Below are 16,795 nucleotides of genomic sequence, written 5' to 3'. Positions count from 1 at the left end.
AAGTTCCTGCGCATCCCGCAACGCTTTCGGAGCTGGTGTGATCCTCGGCGCCCGCCGTAGGCTGCCGCTTGTCAGCTGCCGGCGCCTTTGTGAGGCGGCGGAAGCGGGGAAGGGTGCTGCGGCCGAGCGGCGCTTGGAGCGGAAGGCGGTCCCGCTGCCAGGTGCGCGGCTGTCCAGCGGCGGCCGAGCCGCGCCCGTCGCCGCGGTTCCTCCCGGCTCGGCGCCGCCGCCGCCCGGCGGGGACCCCACTGTGTGCGGCCGAGCCCTGTCAAGTGAGGGGCGCGGCAGACAGGGTGGGGCCGCGGGGTGGCCCGCGCCGGGGCTCGGCCCTCAGTAGCTGGGAGAGGGTGGGGTCGGGCACTGGGGCTGTTCGGCGGCGCTGCTGCCTTCGCTGGGGCCTCGGGGCGTGCAGGGTCCCGTCAGGGTGAGGAGCGTTCCGCCGGGCTCCCCCTGGGGTTGGGGTGGGGAGCTCGGTCCCGGCGCACCCGGTTGGCACCGCGCCCCGCTGAAGGTGGGGCGGGCGCCCCTCTCCTCGGGGGTGGCGCCGTCTGAGCCGCTCGGCGGGCCCGGCTCGGCGTTAGAAAGGCGGGTGGGGGGCAGGAATCCGTGGTGTGGTGACAGCGCACCCTCCCAGCGCTGTTTTAAAGCGGCACGGGAATGCCCCTTGAAACTGCTGACAGTAAATTTATTTATTGGCACTTAAATGTTTGCAGACAACATGGAGGAATGCATACACTTACCCTGATATACGTACTTTTAAGTATATTGGGGTAGATGTATGAGGCTTACATCATTTTGCATCCTTTCTTGTGCTTAGAAGCAAATGCTTCCAGGTTTTCTTAATTTTGAATTAGTGAACAGCTATATTACTGATGCTTGCTGTAGCATCTTTGTTATCAAGCTTAGTGTAAAAGTATTACAGATCCGTCATCTGTTGTGGAACCACTGCTGTGCTTTCTTTACTGACTTAGATTTGCTTAAAAACACTTCTTTTCACGCAGCCCATTCATGGAGTTTTTCATACCTGTGTTCTAAATATTTGTTAAGTTCTGAAGTGTGGGGTTTTTTTCACCTTTTGTTTGTTGTTGACCTTCTTGTCTGTATTTAGTTATGTAGCGAAACTTTTTGTAGAATTTTCACCTTAAAAGATCCACCATTTTCTTAGTACACAAAACATTTGGAGGGGTGGAAGATAATGTGTATACTTTAGAGTTTTTCTGACCGTCGCACTTGTATTTACTTTGCCTTGCAATTTATAGTAATCCCACTAAGTCTTTTAATAAATCTGTATTTTGAATCCTGCAACTCTATGTGGAAGGATATATAGCTTACATGCTTCTAAGTTATAGCATGCCAATATTTAAGCTGTTGAAGTGAAAAGTTAAGATGGTGTCGGTACTTTTCTTGCTGTTTTCAGTCTCATAGTTAGCTCTGTAGCTGTACCGAATCCTGTGGTAAGATCAGATGACACCGTTTTTGGTGCCTAATGTTTATTTCAAAGCAGTTCCTTTGGTGTCAGAACTACCTTAGGAATGGAGGCTGTCACCATATCATAGTTCTGTTTTAAATCAGTCCCTTTAATATTGAAAAAGTGTTAAGTGAAATGTGGACGTAGAAATGTGATTTTTTCTTTTTCTAAATTATTACTTTAAGACTTTTCAGAGTTCTGTTGTTTGTAAGTTAGGGTAGTTCCTTTAGTAGCTTCTTTAAAAGAAAGCTGCTATCTTTTTTTTTTTTTTTTTAAAAAGGGGAAAATCCCCAAACCAAACAGTGGTATCTTTTCTGTTGATCAGTATTTCAGCCATGTCTGACAAAAGTGAACTGAAGGCAGAGTTGGAGCGCAAGAAGCAACGCTTGGCTCAAATCAGAGAGGAGAAGAAAAGAAAGGAGGAAGAAAGAAAGAAAAAAGAAGTAAGAAATAATTTTCTCTTAGAAATTTGACTACATGTGTAACTTGCTGAAAATTTAAGGGTAGGTTCTCTTAATCATTTGCTACATGTTGTTCAGGGAGTTGTCTGTTTAATGATCAGTTGCTGATGCAAACATAGCACTTTTCTGGTAAGAGCAAACACCTACTGTTTTCTTTATAATTACCCATCTGGTGAGTTAGGCTTCTGATTTTTCTTTTAAATCCTATGCTTGCATTAAATTTGGATTTCTAAAACTAGTGTGTGCATGGGACATCATTAATCAAATCACTGTAAGGTATTACATAAAAGCTCTGCTTAATGAGTTGTGATGTTATTTAGAGAACTCATTTCTGAAGTGCAGTTTGGACGATATCCATATGAATTGTCAGACTGTCAGTATTGTTATTGTACAAACAACTTGCTACACTCTTCTGGTCTTTGATTCGTCTTTAGTCTGATTTTTGAAATCAAAGCAACACTCAAGATGTATACGCTACTTGTGTGTCAGACTTTGTTAAGTCTTCTGGATTTCTCTTTGCTGAAGTATGTGACAGTCAAGTGTTTTTCCTCAATGCAGATTATACCTCATAAAAGAAACTTCTGCTGGAATGTTTTGGTATTTTGGGGTACTTTTTCAAGACTTCCCTGTGGTTTGGTTATCTTGTAGGTGTTCAAAATTAGCGTGTGACTTTAGACTGGGCAGCTGCCAGCTATACGATTCAGACAAAAAGGAGAGGGAAATATTTTAAATTATGATCCTGTAAGAATGTATCACCTGTATCAGAGATTCCACATATGATACAACAGCTTATCAGTTGAGAACTTGCTCTAAAATTTCAAAATTCCTTTTGTAAAAGGAATTGTGCGATAGATTAGAAGCACAATGTGCAGTCACGTGAGGAGCAGTTAGTCCTTAATCATGGCATAGGGATGGAATAGCTTGGTCTGGATTTTGATGCTTCTGTTAAAGACTTGTATTTGTACCATCAATTTATATTTATAAAAATATTCACTTGCCAATGACTGAGTTGTGAACACCTTAGGCTATGAATTATACTTCTGTAAATGAATGAGCAGTTAAATTAGAAGGGGAAGATAGGGAGTGTTCAAGCGTGTTTTACATGTAGAGCTTGTGTTATTTCTGGTTTTGAAGATGAGGATTATTTTTTTTTTTGCATGAAATCTAGCAGGTAATAGCACAACTTAAAGAAAACTACTTAAATGCTCTGTAAACTTGAAGTTACTGCAGAGTTATTTTTTTAAGACTTCCTTTTTTTTTTTTGAAAACCTGAGGTTCAAAAGAAAGCTTTCGCACCAAACAGCATGTTGATGTTTTTGTTTTAAAAAATAACTTAAAGTGCACACATGGGCAATCATTGCTTTACATCTTACGTATATTTTCTTAATTGCTACACAGTTGAGTATGTGCTCTGTCTAGCAAGTGTCCTAATACTTTCTTGACCAGAAGGGTGTGTCTTACTGTCATTCTAACTCTAGAGTGTTTTCTCTGACAGTTATTGTCACTTCAAAATTGGAACAATAAAATACTTTTATACACAGATACATAATATGTTTTTAAGTCCTTGCATTTTACAGTGCTTAGCATTAGTGTAAAAAAGGTATTCTTGATCTTATAAAGTGGCAGTCATTTTGGCAAATGAGAAGACAATTTTTGCATGTTTATGTCTTTTAAAGACAGTACCAAAGCTACAAAATTTTGTGATTCTTGTCTGCCGATTGCTTTATCTACAGAAAGGACCATCAGAATTACTAGAGTCAAATATCTAACTTGTATGATGATAGGCTTCAGTAGCATAAAAAAACCTCTATGAGATCTCAAAAAAAAAATGAAACTGTTTTTAATACCTGTTGAATGCTGTAACTTGAGTATGGAATTATTTTTAGACTGATCAGAAGAAAGAAGTTCTTCCTGTGCAAGAAGAATCTGATCTTGAAAAGAAGAGAAGAGAAGCTGAGGCATTACTTCAGAGCATGGGGTTGACACCCGAGTCTCCTGTTGGTAGGATTGTTAATACTAGTTTGGGAGTTTTTTTGTTTGGGTTGTTTTTTTTTTGTGGGCATGGTTTTGGATTTCTTGGAATATTTTTTTGGGGGGGTGGTTGGTCAGTTTGTTTTTTTTTTTTTTTTAGGACTGTGGTATTTATATAGCTAGCATGAAAATTCTCTGGCCAGTATTTTGTGATGTGTACATGGTTTTGTACTGTTTCGGTTTGGGTTTTGTACTGTTTTCTCCTGCATGATCTCTTTTAAATGTCAAGTGATGTGCTTCAGTACACGTTACTAATGTGTAATTACATTCACTTCTGTCAAAGATAGGTTTTAAACTTAGTGGATTATTTAGAATATTTTAGTTAAAATATATAAATATAATGTATTTTTTCTTTTTTCTCCTGTTTTCCCTGCACATTATTCTTCTTTATTTTATTCCTTTCTCTTTTTCATAATGCCAAATTTTAATTCCGACTTTTTTGTGCAGTTGGTTTGTTTCCTGTGTCTTTTACACCCTAATTTTCCTTATCTCAAATACCTGGCTGACTTTGATGGAATAATAGCAAAGCTAAGAATAAAATTTAACTATCAAGAATGATGATTAATGCCATTCTTGGATGGGTTAGCGTATTGGTTGTTGCTTTTTGCCTTTACCTAGCCACATCTTTCTGGAAGATGAAAGTGAAGAGTGGTAATTCAACTCTGCTTTTTGTCTCTAGCTCTGAAATCAAAGGGGTTTAAAACTTATTTTTCAGTTTGACTCAGTGTTGAAGGTCAATTGCAACTGGTTTGCAAATAAAATAATTTATATATATGCTCATCTGTGATTCTGTCTTCATAATTGCTTTTGCATAGTCCTCAAGTGTTCAAAAGTGAATGTGGAATAAACAGCATTATAGCTGTTCCCATTCCAACAGCCACAGCAGTCATTTTTAGTAATTTGAACTGTTCGCACAGACTAGAGCCTGCATTTGGGTTATTTTGGCACTAGTGCACAGCACTTAAAGTTACCAGTTCTCATCTAGTAGAAACTTTGTTTGGCAGACTAATAGTTGAACACTTTCTTGTGTGAGGTTTTACTAAGGCAGCTGATGAGACTTGCTGAAATGCGTATGGTGGTGGTTGTTGATTATTTATTTTTTTAAAAAAATCTGTGACGGAGAATCTGAAAACTACAGTGTAGACAGTCTTTAAAGCAAGTAATTGATAGACTTTGAGTAGCTGTTTGTTGAAAGCTCTTTGAGGTGCTGACACTGAGTCACACCCCTGCAAGTGTTGTTTAATTCTATTAGGCATCTATTTAACCACACCCTTCGACGTACACAGATTCACAGGGAATTAATTCTGTTCCTTTTCAAGATACCTAGATCTAATCTGTATCCTAAATCGAGCTAAAATGCCCTACTCACAGTTCTGTGCCTGAGGCACAGGCTGGCTCTGCTGACTGGGTACTGGCAAACTGTGATACTACAGTGATCTTATTCCTGAACTGAAGCTCGCTCACAGCTGACCAGCTTGGTGTGCAGATAGATTGAGCTTGCATTGTCGTATAGTGGATAGTTTGAGATTAGATTAATTCACAGAAAATCGTACTAAAAATCCCTAAGGCAATTCCTGTAAACTGCCGGAGAGAGGGAGCTCTTATGGGAGAAGGGACCTTATCGATGCGAGTACACTTTTGATACCTACCATACTCGTTATATAAGAAGCCATACGTTAGTGAACCGAAACGACTTCCAGGAAGGTATTATAGTTTCATTCTGTGCTGGGGCTGGTGGAAATTCGCATGGTCTTTTCGTAAGACTCCTGGTCTTTCCCACCTCGCTAATGGGAAGACTCTGTTGAAGGCAGTTTGCCCCACGAGAGGGCGTTGTAGCATCAAACCGGAGCTCCTGGGGTCCCTTGGCCGGCTGGCTGCTCGCTGGAGCTGCCCGACTTGTCAACAGCAGCAACACGTTTCTCGTGTCACCTATTCGGTTAAGAAAGGGTGACGTTAAAATCTCATCTTTTCTGATAACGCATAAAAATAATGTATGAATAAAGGCCTATGGACATTTCCTTTAGTATAGATTATTCAGTAGATAATAATGATAAGCTGAAGAATACATATATGTGCTCTTATATATACCCATATTTAAATAAAATATAAAATCTATGTGTGTGCATATATGAATTTGAGATATAACTCTAGATCTGTATGAAAATCTCTTCCTGTGGGAGGAATGAATTTTTATTAAATTGAAGAATTCACTGTGATTTTTGTAAATTTAGGGTGGAATTTTTGGCAGCCAGAGCCATGTCTGTTTTGGGACTGGATGGGAACATTCTTCAGAATTTAAAGTATACTTGTGATTGTGGGAATTCTGTAGGAACATTGCAGCTCTAAATTCAGAACTTTTCCTTGTCTGACCCCTGACAGAATGGATACCAATTTATATTTGTAACTTGTGTTCGGTTGACTTAAGGATTGCTAAGGAATGGATGTGTTCTATGAATGTTTTATGTATTGCTTGTAATAATATTATAAGGGCCTTCAAAACCCCCCTGATTCTTAAGCATAAGCCTAAGTTTCATTAAATAATTAGTTTAACCATTTTGAAAAAGAAAAGTTGAAAGAAATACTGAAATAACTTCATGTGTGTATCAGATTGCATGATATCATTCACTATTATGTATCAGTTCCAAGAAGCATGTTGCTCTTTGATTGCAGTCGTCATCTACATGTTGAAAATGAACTGACTTCAAAGGAAGTTTCAATACAACAGTACTAGACTGTTTGTCAAGTAAAATGAAAGAAAACATGAAAATCCCCCAAAACCCAACACTAGAAACTTTGTTGTACTATGCAGGGTTTATATTGATTTGATTCCAGCTAGAACAAAAATAACAGTATGCTGTATGACAAAGCCACTTTTTTGGTCCATGCTTTGGTGTTTATATATTTTGAAACAAAATTGCCTGTTAAATACATTCAGTGTCTAATTTTTAAGAAAAACTGATGTCAAAGCTACATTAACCACTGTCTTCCTTTTAAGTTTAAGCAACATGATTTAGTAGAAATTACCCTTTGAAAATTGATGCCATCGTTTGTCAGAAGTTCAGTTTAAAAATATATTTTCAATTCATTTTTCTTAAACGTCTTTCCTTCCATGTATTTTTTTTTTTTTTTTTTTTTTTTTTTTACACTCTAGATGCATAAATGCCAAACAATTGCATGGAAGTCCAGCATGATTTGTTAACATTGTCTTTTCCCCTCTCTTTCTACTGTTCATTTTCATCCATGTATTTTTTGTTTGCCATTGCTTTTTTTTAATACTTCATGTTAAATTCATTTGAAAACATCCTAAGCTGTGCAACCTCTGCGAGTAGTAACAGCGGATACCTGTCTGTTTCACTATTTAGTCCCTCCTCCTACCTCTCCATCTTCCAAATCTGTGAGTACACCAAGTGAGGCTGGAAGCCAGGACTCTGGTGATGGCGCCGTTGGATCTAGGTATGTCACTTTCCTTGTCATAATCCTTTGCTTAGTACTTGTATTCTGAATAATTAAGCTTTAGAAGAAATCAAGGTAATTAATTATAATATAATAATATGAAGTTACAGTGTTACTTAATCTGTGAACAGTGATTGTTTTACAGAAGTATTTTACTTTAAAATTCAAAATGCAACTACGCTTCCTAATTTGAAATTGCCAACATGAACATAGAGTTGTTTAAACTTGCAAATTTAAAATAAAATTATTCTGAATGTCTTGTGGTAATGTTCTTGTAAGCATGAATGTCTCAGGACAATAGAAAACTGGAAAAATCCAACTTCGGCGCTCTTCCTAGCCTCTTCTAAAGGAGGGTGTGTATGGATGATAGGCTATCTCCTTTTCCCCCCTCTGTATAGTTGGCCTAAGAGAAGATACTGTCTACAAACTGCATTGCTTCTAATTTTATGCTTTTCGTTACTTAGAACAGTATTTCTCATTATTTCACTCAGCCTCTTTCATTTGGCCATGTTAGTACAGCCACAGGTTGTTGGGGTTGTTTTTTCAGTTCTAGTACTTGCCACATCTATTTTGTCTTTTTTGTGTGCATGGCAGTTGGAGAAATGCTGCTTTAAAAAGAGTCAGATAAATATTTCTGTTAAACTAGGAATTCCAAATGGCAATATATGGGTGATAGGTGGGAAACACTACTTCCAAAGGGTATTTCTGCCATTTCCCATGTACAGTCTGCAAATAAGAGCAGTATTTGCATATCAGTATTGGTAAAGTACATTTTCTTGGCAAATTAAGTTCACGCAGCTACAATTTACTGAGTATGCATTATGGATGAAGTTTAGTTAGAGCACAGTAACTAAAGCAGTTATCAGTACTTTTGTGCTTACATGAGTAGTTGTTTTGGAGAAAGAGTGTATACTTGCACCTCTCTGAAACATCTTTTAAAAAGACTGTAGTAATGCCTTGTATGCGTGTGGATTACACATGCATAACTATATAGAACCTTAATCTGAAAATAAATCAGTGACTTAATGACCTGACCAAAGGTTGCAAGGTACCTATTTCTAAGTAGCAACCATTAAGTTAAAACAGAGAAGACATCAGGCAGTGAACCCAAACTTTCTTTTTCTTTTTCTTTCTTTTTTTTTAACAGTGCCCTATCTTGTGCATAGCTTATTCATTACACAATTGAAGTTCACCTGTCATGTTAATAAAGAACCAATGTAATTGTTCGTTAACTGAGTAACAAGCAAGTTTTATTTTAAATCTGTGATTATTGCTTATTAAATTGTTATCATATATTTCAATTCACTGTCTAGAAGAAAAAACAGGAAATTATTTGTTGATGACTTTTTAAAAAATAATTTATTTCCATTCATATATAATTTACATTTAATATGAAACTATGTCTGTAGGCCACATATCTGTAATTGAAAGTCGTGTTGCATATGGAATTTATCTGCCTCAGGTGTACTGTGCTCTCCGATTGTATGTTCCTAGGACACAGTAACATAATGTTCTATGCATACACTTTCTTAGGAAGCCTTGAGAAAACTGGTATCCTAAGCCTCTATAGCTTCCTGTGTCTGTAAACTTTAAAACCACGTCTGTCTCTTGACAATTCCTCAGATGCGGAAGCATAAAAAGATTGTGGTCTTGAACATGTGGAGGTATGAATGTATAGCTAAATTGAAGGCGATAGAGTCACTGTTAAGAGTCTCCCTTGCTTATTCTCCAGCCAGTGGCTAACATTCTTCTCTTCTCCCAGTAGTACAAGTTTGTACAGCATTCCTAATGTACATATATACTTGAACCTGAAAGTTAATGGCAAAAGTTGGACTGTGTGATATCCCCTTAGCATTATACCTGGCATTTCACAGGTGGCTTTAATATAAATGAGATGTTTTAGAAGGCCCAGGTTGTTCCACCAGTATGCTTGATAATCTTAAAACAAACCCTTTCATATTAGCATATTGTTTCAGGTCTCTCTTTTTTTTTTTTTCCATCTGTGGCTATTTGTTCTCTAGTGATGCTGCAAATATACAGACTGTCTGCTCTGTTAGCTTAGTCTTTTCTCCTCTGTGATGCTGAATCTTGCTGGTAACTTTACTTATTTAGTAATTAGAGCAGAGTTCAGACTGTGTTCCTGCTGTTACTTCCTCCTGTCTTTATTTTCATCAGTACAGATTTTTTGTTCCCAGTTTGATACTGTTCTTTCTTCCTTTTCCTCAGTTAAAGGTATAGATACAAGACTGGAAATTAATACAGTTGATTTTGGTTATGTGGATGCTTCATAGAATTAGTTTAAATATCAAAAATACTTTTTAGAGTTATAGGAAGTTTTAGGAATATGCTTGGATACAGAGAAGTTTGGGCATGCGTAGAAGAATAGGAACTTATATTCATTGAAGCTTGTATATAAATTAATTTAACTTAAGGCATGACAAATAACTGGAAAGCAAAAGGAACAGTATTTTACATCATTTTGGTACACATATAATAGGTACATTTTATCTCAGAATCTTAGGTTTATTCTAAAATAACATCTCTGAGAAACATTTAACTGTATATGCTGTACTGCTTGTTGATTTGAACGATTTTGAAAGGCACACTATCCCTGGTACCACTGAAGCAACTGTTGAAAGTTAAAAGAATGCTTTGAAAGCAGGAAAGCTACCTCAGTAAGAGCTAGGTTTTAAGCAGGCACAAAACTTGGAGCCTCTTAAATTTGTAGCCCTTTTCTCCAAGTTTGTCTCAAGTGTATTGAAGAAGTTGAGAAAATGTTTGACAGGTGGTGTGGTAATGCAGCATTTGGATCTGTAGATAAGTCATCCTTTGCAGAACAACATGAAGGTAGAGGTGGTGGTGATTTGGGTGTTGCCTTTCTTTTTCTTTTTTTTTAATGGATGATTGAACAACATATGAGCGATACCCAGCTTGAAGTCTCAGGCACCAAATTAAACTCCAAGCTTAAATTTATTTGGTCAAGAAAAATAGCAGAGACCTAAAGAATAAGTACACTCAAAGTAATTAACTTTATGGTAAAAGGCTGTTTTCTGATAAGGAAAAGATATGGAAAGGTTTTAGAGGGTTAGGTGTTGCGCTACTGTTGTGGATGCGATAGCAGTTTGTAGAATGATTTTCTAAATATGAATACAGTGGATTTGTAATTCTTAATTAAACTATAATTAATGATTCTTCTGAAGCATACTTTCTACAAGAACAAGGTAGTGCATGACACACCTGTATTTATGAGCTTTTTTGGCATTGCCTGTACATTTTTGAGATCAACTTTACCTTTAGAAATTCTGCACCTGGTTTATAAGAACATTACCGTGTATGGGATAGAAATGTAAAATTACCTTTTATTGACTTATAGTAAATATTACATATTCCTTATTTTTTTAATGTGTTATAAAGTATGATTTTAAACCCAAAAATAATAGCACCTAAGAACTTCAGAAAAAACATGCATGCTCTTCTGTTAATCCCTCTTACAAGCTTGTGTTAAAACTCTGCCTAAGACTAAATGAAAACTTGTGGGGAAGGGGTGAAGGCTAAAAATCAAAGGAGAGGGAAGATTTATTTCCCCCTCCATATTTCTTCTGATACAGAAGAAACTTGGAATGGATCTTTTCTGCTCATTATTCCACATGACTTTGAAACGTGTTATTAATATGAAGCCCACTATTTCTGAGAGATTTAAATATCTTAAATGGACTTTGCTCTAAATCAGATGACACTTACAAGCCCAAGGCAGTGCTTAACCCATAATTACTGCAGTGTCACGTCTTGGAAACTCTAGCAGTTCTGTATCCCAGTGGAAATGCATTTTTGCCCTGCTACCAAAAGGCTTATGTGTTGACTCATTTCCTTTACCAATATGACAGTTTCCTCCACGTATTTACTGCTCTGGGCAAGATTGCATTACGTTAACAAATCTGTCTTCATATGACATGAACAAATCTGAACTGATTTTAAAAGGGATTTGAAGTTTTTAATGGTTCTTGTCAGTATTTAAAATATTTTTATTTGCCTCTCATAAAGGTTACATTTGTTTGCAGATCTTCAACTTTCAATCTTTAAAATAGTTTAATTCTTTTCTAATAGCTCTGAATTCTGTGTTTGCTTTTTAACTTTTGTATTTACTGCATGTATTATTGCACTGAATGTTTGCTGAATTTCCCTTAACTGATGTTACATTGCTTTGTTTCTTGTGAACAATGAAATAACTATAAGCTTACTGTAACTCTAGCATTTCATAGTGTGTATTTGCTTCACTAATCTCTGGCCTTTTTTGCTAACGCTGCATGATTGTTCAACCTGGGGTATCAGGACGCTGCATTGGGATACTGATCCATCAGTTCTTCAGCTTCACTCTGATTCCGATCTGGGGTATTGCATAGATTTCTTATATTCCCTCTTTCATGTACTTATGGATAATAAATATAAGAGCTTATTTTTTCATGAAGACTTCAAGTTGTTGTTAAGAAACTGTTCTGTAAGTAACAGAAATTCACTATCCCTAGACTTAGTGCGGTTTGCTTGCAATAGGAAATTTTTACAATGTACATAAGATGCTTATGTCTAGTAACAAAACGTACCTATTCATGTTTTTCTTTGAGTTTCTTTGACAAAATATAAACTTTAAAAAGTCATTTATTTAAAATAAAAAGCTTAGAATAACTGTATTTTAAAAGTGACCCCTATCTTTTCTTGTGAATATGTTTATAAAAGCTGTAGCTCATTGTAAGCATGTACTAAAACCCATATCATGCTAAAAGAATTATGATTCAGCCCACCAAAACTTTTCAAAGGGGGTTACTCTTTTTCTTTTGCTTTTATCTTAGGAGTGGGGTGGATAATAAAAAGAAAATTAATTGATTCATTGTAATATTACAATAGTACATACTAAAATTAGCTCTTTATAGGAAGCTGCAATGGCTGAATGAATGTGTGGTTTTTGGAAGTACATTATACATTGTAGTTTGATACTGGCTATATCTGCGTTTATAGGATCTTCTGTAAGCTAAGGTCAGAAAGCTCAGAGACTTTCCGTATTGTATTCTGGAGTAATGTGTTATGGGTAAATCACTTGATGTGTGGGTTTCAGGTTAGACTTGCAGTTCTGCATTCTCAGTAGTATCTCAGAGGTAGACAAAAAAGGGCAGCAAAGTTAAAAGGGCTAGGACATGCTTTTTCCTGCTGAATAACTAAGCTGTTCTTAAACTTTAAAATCATAGAACTGTGCTTACAAACGAGACTCTCGTGAGCAGATCTGTTCCATTGAAAATAAGGATGTGTCATATATGTAGCAGTACTCTTGTCAACCACAAAGAGAAAACTTGAAAATTATACCTTATAATCCAGATATTTATATATATTTCCACATCTTTCTTTTTGTTGCAAATGTATAAATAGCTGCTGATTTTGGATAATAATGATAACAAAATATTAGTCATAATCACATGACTTCTTCAGAGTAAAGTTTTTACTGGATTTAAATTTGACTAAGCAGTGCTGTGACATGATGACTTGGGTATTGTTCTAGGCAAAATGTGAAGTAATTCATAAAGCTAAGTGTTTTTTCTGACTTGTCTATTAATTTTATTTAGACGTGGACCTGTTAAACTCGGAATGGCCAAAATTACACAAGTTGACTTTCCTCCTCGAGAAATTGTTACATATACAAAGGAGACACAAACACCTGTTATGACTCAGCCAAAGGAAGGTGAATGATTAACTTCTTACTACGAAAGTTATTTTTCTTTTCTTTTATTATAATAGTGCTGACTGTCTCATTTAGAACCAGCACCTGTGATCTTGAAACTTAATGAGGTAAATGAAAGTTGATATGTGAGGTAATTGAACTAATTGATATAAATTCTATTATTAAATTCATGTTACTGTGATTCTGCATCTCGTTTAACATTACTCTTATTACTAATACATGGTATTTTCTTACTTCTAGTAAACATTCAGATTAGACATAGAGTTGCTTAATTAGCTGACAACTGATAAAAGTGGGATATATATTGCATTTATGACACTTAAGAATCCACACACAAATTACTTGAAGGCTGTGTATCCTTACAAAAAACTTAGCAGTTACTCCCCAGCCCTTCTTAAGAATCTGAGGTTTTGTACCTGGAGCTTTTTACATTGAGTATAATAGAAGGAAATAATTTCCTTATTAACCTGTGCAGTTTCTGTTCTCAGCAATTGAACCTATGCTTTCTTTCAGTCATGACTTGTTTGCTTTTTGGGAAAGAATTTTTTCCAAAGAAAACAGTTGGTTAATGAATTTGCTTTTTGATGTTGAAACGCTTGAATTTAGCTCCAAATGAAAATACTGATCCTGACCTATTTGCATTGTACAACAAAATCTCGTAGTTATTTAATAAGACTGACTGAGTATGTGTCTTTGCTAAAAAATTTAGGACTGAATTCTACATTCATAGTTTTGCATTTTCCTGCTCTTTGGTGTGTGAACTTTTGGGTGTTTATGCAAGGAAATAAAAACACTTTTTAAAACAAAAAGGGAATACTCAACTGAAATCTTATGCTGGTGTTTCTAGAAACTGTATAATTTCCTGAAAGTGTAATACAAATGATATAGAGTGTGAAGTGTATTACAAATGATGCAGCGTTGTTGCTCTAATCTACATCAGTATGCCACTCTTGTCTGAAGTCTTGAAGTCACTTTGGCAAGTTTAATTAGATGCAAAGGACTGTGAATGAGTTCAAATGGGGAGGGAAAAGAAAGGAAGTAAATTGCAATAATTGTGTTGAGAAGTTTCTTCCCTTCTTATCTTTGGATATCCAGTATAAGGGACCTGTGTGTCTTCAGAACACAAACCAGATCTTTCAAACTTCATTATTCAGTAATCCAGAATAACAGAGGATATGCTTTTTCTTTGACTGTTGCTCCCTCCTTCATTTTATCTATATCCCTGCACAGACAGGCATTTGGGATTTTCCTGCTTTCATTTCTCCAGTGCCCTTTTCAGTTTTCTAATCCCTCAGGTTTTTTTCCTGCTCTCTGTCAGGTTCATGGAATCTGAAGAGTTAATTTGTAGTTCATGTGCTTAAAGAGTTTTACTTCTACTGCCTGCTGTCAGTGGAAATTGCCTGCGATTGTATGATCTTAGTTTCACGTTCAGGTTTACTATAGTGGAGTTGTAAAGATGGGTCATCTGTATGTATTTCTGCATTTACCAGAAAGCTCTCAATACAGATGTTGTCTCCTGATCTATTCCACCCTAAAAATACTGTTTTCTTGAAGGCCCGCGCCATTTATTTTATATATGTGTACTTCACAGAAGTCACAGATGCTTTTTCATCATTTCAGTGTTGGGGGTCTTTTTAAGGTCTGTTTTAAAGAGTACCTAAACACATTCGTAATTAAGTTCCATGTTCACAGTTTATGGTGACATCTGAAATAGGACGTAGGTTTAAAAAAAAAATTATGCTTCCTTCAAAAAGAAAGGAGTCACTAGGTGGGAGATTTTGATTCTGGGAAGAAAATTTTGAAGTCTTTAATACAATTGACAAAAGCAATATGCTGAATTTTCACAGAGTGCAATTAGATAAAATTAGAATATAATTTATCTCATTGATTCTTATTCTTACAATCTGAGTTGTGGTTTTAATTTATTTTAGTGAGTATACTGTAAACTAAAGATAATCTTACCAAGTACACTTGAAAGTTGAGCTTGCAACTGAATTTACACATGCAAATAATCTTCAGTAATTCCCTTGTATAGCAACAAGTTGCATCTCAGCTAGGTTAGATCCAGTGTGCCTTTCTTGTAAAATGGACTGAACCTTTCTTAATTATTGTAACTTGACATTTTATAAGGCTGTTGGATCTGTGCTTTTGAACAAAGAAAATAGAAGCAGTTTTATTAGATATGCTGTGCAGTCATTCTGCAGGTTTAGGTCCACTTGTGCTGTAGGTTGAATTGTGCTCATTTGGGGGACAGATGCACACCTCATCACAATAAAACACCAAACTAAAAATACAGTTATCTTTGTTCCATTTGTATGCCACAATGGTTTGTGGTTACATTTATTGTAAGCTGAATTGGGAAACATTCAAACTACAACCAATCTGTTTCATGGAACAGATAGGAGGTAGGAGTAAACTAGTTTTAAACTAAAACAGTTCCTAATTGTCATGGAAACAATTATGGCAACACAGAGTGAGTTACGTAGGGGAGATTTCATATCCTCAACTTAAAGTTGGCCTTTGGAGATGCTGATTTTGGATTCAGTGTAACAAACAGTTGAATTTAAATCGTGTACCTTTTACCTGAACACTCTTGGTTTTAAAATGCAAAGGTCACTTATATCAGAAGTTGATAGAAAAGACTGCATTCAGTAGTTGAGAAATCCAAACCAGGAAAATTCCATAGAGGAGTGAGGTAGACTTAAGTTTATATGTTCAGGCTTTCGTATAGTGCGGACATGTTGCACCATTCTAGTCAATATTCAAATATGAAGTAACTCCCCTGACCCTGTCTTGCAGTTACAAGCTTCTTGGCTGCAACTGAAGAGCCAGTGGTTGTCTCCATTTGTAATGAAAGAATGATGCAGCCCTAGATGCTAGAGCTAGAATGTGACCTCAGTGCTAATCGCAATATAGCCTCTTTATGTTAAGACAAAAAGTATCACTGCTGGAATTGTATGACTTTTTTACGGATCTTCACCCCCACCCCTTTGAAGTGTTGTATCCAAAGTAGTAGATAGGCCTTGTCTTTTTCTTAGGCTATGCTCAGCTCTTAAATTTGAAATGTGACAGATTCCTTAGGAGACGGAGGCATTTACAGCAGTTCTCACAACTTCCTTTTTTTTTTTTTTTTTTACTGCAGTACTAATGACCTGCAAGTATTTGAGAAACTGCTTGTCTTAGGCAGATGGATTCTTTTTGTAATATTGTAAAACAATAGAGTCAGGATCTCGTAGAAATCAGTTTTGTTCTGATTAGAGATTGAGTCATTTTTAGAGTGCTAAGTCTTTTGCCACAGGAAGTCATTCAGTGTATTCTGAACAGTATGGAATATTGAATTTCCCTATTAATTGAAGTTAATAAATGTGTTTCACAGTTCTTATAATAAGGTGCCGATATCCAAAGTAGACTTAGAAGGTAAAACTGCAATACTTGTTTTACGTACTTTTTGTACGATGGGTGTAACCCACAGCTGTTCTTTCCTTGAGGTCCCATACAAAAGCCTAAGGGTGTAGCAAAGAGATGCAGTACGAAGTGGTGTCAGGGTGGCAGTCTTGTGCTTTCAAACTTCTTGCTTTGATGAAAATACTGACACATATCTGTCTTCAGTACTCCCCCTGGCCTTGACACATACATATTCTTGGGTTTTTTCCTCCA

At 36.5% G+C, this 16,795-nt stretch overlaps 1 protein-coding gene across 7 annotated transcripts in view; it reads left to right on the top strand.

Annotated features, from left to right (window-relative positions):
- Nucleotides 1–16,795, top strand: part of DYNC1I2 (dynein cytoplasmic 1 intermediate chain 2) — a 32,587-nt gene that overhangs the window by 176 nt on the left and 15,616 nt on the right. The window contains exons 1-6 of one of the 7 annotated variants that reach the window (XM_080398933.1): nt 5–161; nt 1,794–1,911; nt 3,816–3,930; nt 7,323–7,413; nt 11,743–11,802; nt 13,023–13,138. In XM_080398933.1, coding sequence (XP_080255059.1) covers nt 1,804–1,911; nt 3,816–3,930; nt 7,323–7,413; nt 11,743–11,802; nt 13,023–13,138 — 490 coding nt within the window. In that variant the 5' untranslated portion in view covers nt 5–161; nt 1,794–1,803. Of the gene's footprint in view, nt 1–4; nt 273–399; nt 425–1,793; nt 1,912–3,815; nt 3,931–7,322; nt 7,414–11,742; nt 11,803–13,022; nt 13,139–16,795 lie in introns of those variants that run through there. The other 6 variants (XM_080398935.1, XM_080398936.1, XM_080398938.1 and 3 more) reach the window with 6 other exon arrangements.

The sequence above is a fragment of the Falco punctatus genome (genome assembly GCF_963210335.1).
Source record: "Falco punctatus genome assembly, chromosome: 8".
NCBI classification, from domain to species: domain Eukaryota; kingdom Metazoa; phylum Chordata; class Aves; order Falconiformes; family Falconidae; genus Falco; species Falco punctatus.
The sequence above is the reverse complement of the archived record's forward strand: the minus strand, read 5'-3'. Positions and strand labels throughout refer to the sequence as shown.